Source organism: Crocodylus porosus, unplaced genomic scaffold (genome assembly GCF_001723895.1).
Source record: "Crocodylus porosus isolate Cpor-Errol unplaced genomic scaffold, CroPor_comp1, whole genome shotgun sequence".
Taxonomy (NCBI): Eukaryota; Metazoa; Chordata; order Crocodylia; family Crocodylidae; genus Crocodylus; species Crocodylus porosus.
In genome coordinates, this window is record NW_017728931.1 from 38,372,010 (window position 1) to 38,379,113 (window position 7,104).

The 7,104-nt window shown below is 38.4% G+C and overlaps 1 protein-coding gene across 4 annotated transcripts in view; it reads left to right on the top strand.

The window, feature by feature from the left end:
- Positions 1–3,067, top strand: part of DNM1L (dynamin 1 like) — a 60,219-nt gene extending 57,152 nt beyond the window's left edge. For all 4 annotated transcript variants that reach the window (XM_019544641.1, XM_019544643.1, XM_019544642.1 and 1 more), the window contains one exon: positions 728–3,067. In XM_019544641.1, coding sequence (XP_019400186.1) covers positions 728–784 — 57 coding nt within the window. In that variant the 3' untranslated portion in view covers positions 785–3,067. The remainder of the gene's footprint in view (positions 1–727) is intronic.
- Positions 3,068–7,104: the final 4,037 nt, after the last annotated feature.

The window sequence follows — 7,104 nt, forward strand, 5'->3', positions numbered from 1 at the left end:
AAAAAACCAACAACCCCAAAACAAAACAAAAACAAAAAACATGCATCTTGCCATGCCGATCATTCATAGTCTGCCATTGCGGGATGTACGTTTTTGGGGGCTCAGATCCCGTCCTGTGTCTGCTAGGGCACATCTCCCTGATACCAGGTGGTATGCCTGCCCTTTCACCTTGCCAGTGCATAGGGAGTTCCCAAATCCTGGGTTTCCCATGTGCCCGATCTTTAAATGCCCAGTTACATGTGCGACTTTCAAACAGGTTGGCATACAGGAAACTTGAGATTTGGTGATTGATCCCCGTCCCCTGATGCCTGTGCCCCAGACTTTCAAAGGTGATATGGGAAGGATCAGATAGCTAGGGAGATCAGGGCTGGGGATCAGCTATATTATAACAAAGGAAAGGGCTTTCTTTAAGGGATAGCAGCAAAGTCCTTTTATGTTAAATTGAGAGTTCTCTGTTTCAAATTTAGTTTGTAACATCGAGTTCCTAAGAGTTGAGGGGATGGCTTGACAGAAGCTGTGTGATATTGTCTTGACAGCACCTTCTTGTACTGTTTTATCCTTGTATAACTCCTCCCTCTGGGGACTTTAGAGACCTTCATGATTAGAGCCTCCAAACTCATGAACTGGTTTCTGAACTTCAGCATTCCACAGCTAGAACAATCTCCTGGTTGATGTGTGAGAAGTATATTTTTGTAAAAGCTAACTACTTGTTTTACTTCCTCTGCAGGCCTTGCAGCGAGCCAGTCAGATTATTGCTGAGATTCGAGAGACACATCTTTGGTGAAGGCTTTCTCTACCTGCCACAACGTTTTTACGGGTGGAGACCCTGATGACTTGAATATTGCTAGGCATTGTATACTGAGTAGAATTTTATTTATGAACTTTTATGTGTACTGCAACTATGTGTAAATCTGCTCACGTAAAGACAGTTGGTTTGACTTTCAGACAGAAAAGTATGCTGTACTTTGCAAAAAAAACCCAAACAAAAAACAGTCATATTTAATCCACATAATAAATGGCTCTAAATGTTTTCTTACCAGTTTTCTGGTGCAAATAAATCAGACCCAAGTCTACTGTCTTGTGACAGTCTTGGGAAGAACCATTAAAGTTCCAGCGCCTGGCTTGCCAAACCAGTTGCCCGTAGATACAGATGGACAGTGTAGTCTTGTAGTGTTGTTTCAAGCTGCTTTTACAATAGAAGTTTCAATGCTGTGAAGAGGAGAGAGTACCAAATATCTTCTTCGAGTATATTGCATGCACCATGGCAAATGGCAATCTCAATTTGATAGCTGGCCCAGTAGAGATGTCTCCCATATAACTATGTATGTGTGTCCCCATTTTTTTCCAGAACTTCAAAAGAAAGCAGCATTAAAACAAATTTCTGAACTGCATAAGCAAGTTTCACTTTCGACGATTTAGCCTGGAACTTTAAAGCTAATAAGAGGACCTGCTAACGAGCTGGTGCAAGCCAATAAATGTGCACCAGAATTTGCATATCTTGTTGGGGATGATAATCAGGTGTATGAGCACCTCCCCCTCTGGGACCAAAGCCCTGGACCATCTGCTAGTAGAGCTGTTCTGACAGAATTTAAAAATAAAAATGAATTTGAAACTCTTGTGGGATAGTAAGTGTTTCTTTAAGGATAAATTAGACAAGGGGAGAGGGGGGAATCCCTTCTTCTTTTCCTTTTTGAGTAATTTTGGAAAGCACAAAGGCATGGATGAGACTGGAGTGCTTGTACTATATTATTGCTCTTGGGAGGGGGGAGTGGGGGTGGGAAATCTTGTACTGTGCATTTAGATAACTTTTTTTTTCCCCCCCAAGACAACCCAAGTAGTCTGAGCAGCAAATGTGAAATTGGGACTGTAATTGATGATAGACTTTTCTCCTGGTTACAGCTAGCACAGCTAAACGTGGATGACATGCCTTTCTGATTATTTTTTTTTTTTAAATGTATTATGGTCTCCTATACGAATTCAAACTCCAGTACACTTGCACGTATTTTTTTTCATACAGATTTACTTATTTGATAAAGTGAAAATATTTACAATGGTCTTCCTGGTGTTATTTTTCACGTGCACATTTTGTTTGTTGAAGTTAAATGTTACTGCGCATATATGTATGGTTATTCTTGGTGTATCAGACCAATACAATAAGATTTCTCCTTCCACAGAGTTTCTTCTCTAATTCAACATTTAACCGAAATTGCATTCTTTTTTTTTTTTAAGCTGCTAAACTATTTATAAACCTATGAACCTGGTAATTTTATGAACAGTTGAAGAACCAATTTATAATAATGGCTGTTAAGGTATCGACCCAAGTAAATGCTCCAATTAAGTTTCTCAGCAGTATCTTGAATTAAGACCAACAGAAGCAAACCTTTAATGCTGTTTGGCTTGCATGTGTCACTCTCTTTCCCTAACATATAACATTAAATTCTATAGCTTGAAAATTCACACGGTAAAAATCAGGAGGGAAAAAGTGCCTTCTGTGGTCCTGGAAATATGAGGCCAGGTTGGAGGTAGGATAGAAGCCAGCTTTAATACTACTGTTAACCACCAGATCAGTTTAATATTTTAATGAAAGGATTACACTTTATAATTGAAATCCACTTAACACCTTAACAGTGTTAAATGTAATGTTGTTCCTCTGCTTCTTAACCTTCCTCATTTGGTGTAAAAATGTTACTTTCCAGCACATTTGTACTAGACATAAGGAATAAGCAGTAATTTAGATTCCGTAATTCAATTTTACAATCTACTTGTCAAGAAAACATACGAATCTTGTGAACTTTCAGAAGCGTGCATTAACAAATGAGTGCAGTATGTTTGAGGAAGTCTCACAAGTGAGGACTATTGCACAAGCAATTATTACAAGTAGCTAAATGCTAATTATTACTGGCTTGAATTGTTTCCAAAGTGCTATATCAGATTTGTGTGTGTGATCCTACTTCCCTTTTAAATAACCTGATGTATGATTTTTGGAAAGAAATGAACATTACTTGCCATTACTGATGCCAGCTTCAAAAAAAAATAAAAATCAGGTTTTAACATTATAATATAGCTTGAATAAATACACTCTTAACACAAAATGTATTAATTATCCCAGAAGTTCAACTTTGAATCATGAGGACTAAGTCAAATACACATTTATAATATAAATATACTTGTGTTATGTGTTAAGACTTTTAAAATTTTCCACCACTAGTTCTAGTAGAGCAATGGGAGCATTTGTGTAGACAGGCACCTGGTAGTATTTTTAAGCATTGTGAATTGGAGTTCATCTGAGGAATGAACTAGAGTTAATCTGAGGGATTTAATTACTGTGGCAAATGCAAAGCAGTCACTGGCACTGTGAGTGCTAACACTCCTGTCTTGCTCCCATCAGTCAAAGAAGTGATGGGAAAATTAGGGAAAGAATCCCAGTGTAGGCAGAGATTTAGTGCTTTTGGATCTTTTTTTGCCATTGGGTTTTGAATTGATTTTGAACTCTACCTACTGTGCATTGTACAAATAACCTGATGTAAGAAGGTTTCTTCCTCGAACACCCCATCTGCAGAAATGAAAACCTTGGCATCTCTTCAGAAATTTAACTTAAAAGCTTTTTAACCAATAGGCTTTAGAAATCTTGAACAAATCTTCTAGTATCCAGTGAAACTGACACAAAATAGAGGGGAAAAGATACTTAGTACAAACCGGTTGGAGAAATAGAAACCTAACATTAACATCTAATATGTATGTATGTTACTACTGTAAATAAAATTAATAGTGTGAAAGACCTGCACATAGTTTGTCAATAAATTACTTTTTTAAGTGGTCAGTTTTACATTTTACTTTTGTGGGATAGGTGTATATGGGAAGTGTGTGTGCTCAAAGGTATCATGTAAAATATGTATCGTCTTATTTACCAGATGTCTATGAAAGAGTTCCTTTAAATGATAGCTGTTAGTAATAGCTGTATTTTCTGAACCTCAGCCACAGAAGCACAACATCTGTCCACAGCCCCCTCTTCTCTACCTTCAGTGCATCAATGTTAGGAATTTAAGTAGTTTAAGATCATAGAAACCTATGTGGCTACTAACTGGTGTTTTTTTTTTTCCAAGCTGGTTGGTAAACCTCTTTCAAAAAGAGTTGAATTTAAACTAGTAAGATGTTGCCAATTAAAGTTATAGATACAGGTACTCTTCACTTAACGTCGTCCCAGTTAATGTTGTTTCATTATTACATCACTGATCTATTAGAGAACATACGCATCTGAAGTCGTGCAATGTCCCATTATGATGGTGTTTGGCCACCACGTACTAGTAGGTAACTACTGTGATGTAATTGGATTTGCTTAACATTGTTTAGCTTAAATTTGCATTTTTCAAGAACGTAACTACAATGTTAAGTGAGGAGTAGCTGTATGAGGAAAAACTTTCTCACTAGGAGGATAGTAAAACGTTGGCACAGGTTATCCAGAGAAGTTGTGGAATCTCCATCCTTGGAGGCTTTTAAAGACCCAGCTGGACAAGAAGCCTTGACTGATCTCTAATTAGGGCTGGTTCTGCTTTAAGCAGGGGGATGGAGCAGATGACCTCCTGAGGTCCCTTCCAACTTTAATTTTCTATGATTCTATGAAATGTATCTCTTTGAGGGGGGAGAATAGGGATGAATGAAATTTTTGAAGGTCTGTCTAAGGAAACCAAAGAATTCCTGCATCTGTCCCTTATGTTAAGGTAGTCTTCAGGTTTACCAGCCTCTTCATTTTGCGATACCTCTGTGAAGTTAGCAACTGTCAGCAATGTTAAAGATTAGATTGGAATTTCAGGCTTTAGATTAAATAACTCTTTTAGGGAATAATGGTCAAAACAAAATTTGTTTTCACCACAGCAGGCAATGAATTAAACTATATTCATATAGCGTAGACAAAAGATACGGAAAACTGAATGATGAGATCAGCAAATATATCGTTTTCTAATCCCAGGGGATTAAGAGTTTAAAGTTCTTCCAGGGACCCAGTCCTGTTAACAGATAATATTTGCAACATTTAGGAAAGTGAAATTGCAGAGTATAATTTTCTAAAGTTATGCCAGGTAGAAAAACTCACCCTGATTTAAAGCAAGAGTTCCATCCTGCACCTGAACTCTTTGGGCTTTCCCTTTTCAGGTACAGCAGGCAGTTTCCAAAATTGAGATGGTAGCTATTATTAGTATACTAATATTTACTATTTGTTTTCTAGAAGCTGCCCGGACCAATTATCCCAGGCACTGTTCAAACCAAGACCTAAATGTGCCCAAAATCCTTACTGTTCTTTCTGCATTTCCAAAGTATTAATCTACCCTGTCTGACTTCCTGCCCCTTGGACCCGATGATCTCGTGAGGTCCCTTCCAGCTCTAAGGTTTCTGAAATCTGTAACTGTATAAAACATGGAATTAAAGCCAGTTTTGGCTGGTAACATAAACTATTTTAACCATAAACAGTATACCTAGCTCAGAATCTATTCAGTAATCATTGGAGAGCATATACCAGATGGTATCGATTCCAGAATTCATCTTCCATTCTGGATCTCGGTTCTTCCAACAAGCCATAGTATTTGGAGTGTAACAAGCAGAGAGACGAGAAAAAGACTATTTTCATCCCTTCAGTAAATATGCAACATTTTTATTCAGGTTATTGCTTGGAAGTGCTTTCCTGCCAAAGGATGCTACTGTGAAGGATAGTAAGTAAAGCCTGTAGGTGTTTGATAAATGTGCTGCTGCTTTTTTTTTTTTGTAATTTCTCCTGTGTGACTAAAACCCTCTTTGGTCTCTGGATCCCCTCCTGAATTATTTCATATCATGGGATTCTGGCCACCTAGCTACTGGGGCTTTAAACAGCTTAAGGCAGAGAAATTTTGGACAAGGAAAACAGTAATTTCCTGAGTTAGCCTGAGTACTTCCTTGCCCTCCCCATATTAGGGTTGTGGGATTTTGTGGGGTCACTTCGGGCAAAAATGAAAGTAGTCTGACTCACCTGCTCACCAGGGTATAAAGGGAAGTGCTGGTTGTAGGTAGGAGTACATTCTTTTTTACATAATAACTAGGTAGTAGAAATAGCATCTGTTATGAGTGCTAATTGACTCACAGAAAGAATAGAGGTTAATGTAATTAGCTCCGTAAGTCTAGCTGTGGAACTCTTTGCAAACAAACCCCAGTCAGTATGGCTAACTGTTTGACTAAGAACAGTGCCATTAAGAACCTGGAAGGCAGGTGGCAGTCTGTTAGCAATTCATGATGACGTTTAGTACTGAACTCTGTGGTGATAGTGTAAAGTTTTATGAGCCTGAGGAAAATACAGTGGACTAGAATGGCTGGTCTCTTAACTATCTCATGTTTTTACACGAGTTGAGTCCAGATTTTAGCCCAGACAGATCATTAAAAGCCAAAGAGTATAATGATTTAGCCTATAATCTTTATGAGAACCCTATTGATGATCAGATCAAAGTGAGTTGGGTTGGGATGTCTTTTATTGTATCCAGTGTGTTTGGAATGTGTTGGTTTGCTCCCAGAGCTCCACAAATCAGAAAACTGTGTTCCCTCTTAGACTACATGAAAGGATGATTATCAAGGGCCAGAGTAGTCTTAGTGTGAGACCACTGGACTTGCTCCTGAATTTTTGTTTCAGGATATCACAGAATTCATTGTTACTCCTGAAGCTATATAATTATATAACCCTCTAGCATTTCCTACCAGTGTACAGAAACTTGGATAACAGCCCATGTTCCCTGCACTGTTCTTAATCAAATAGCATTTGATTAAGAAAATAAACATCTCATTCAGAATCAGGAGTGGCAGAGGAATCTGAAATACAGGCTGGGTATCTGTAGTCTCTGGAAAATACCCAAGATGCACTGCTGAATTTTGACAACAGTCTTACCTTTCCTGGCACCAGTGAAGGGCAGACATTTCTAAGCTAGGCTACTTGCAAAAATTTCATGGGAGACAACTAGGCTCCCTGCAGTACATAGTAAAAGCATTTTATACCTGTCATATTTGAGAAAATTATGCTGGCACACATCCAGGAGGGGCCAGCAGGGGACTGCATGCTTAGGGGCAACCAACACGGGTTCATCAGTGGCAGGT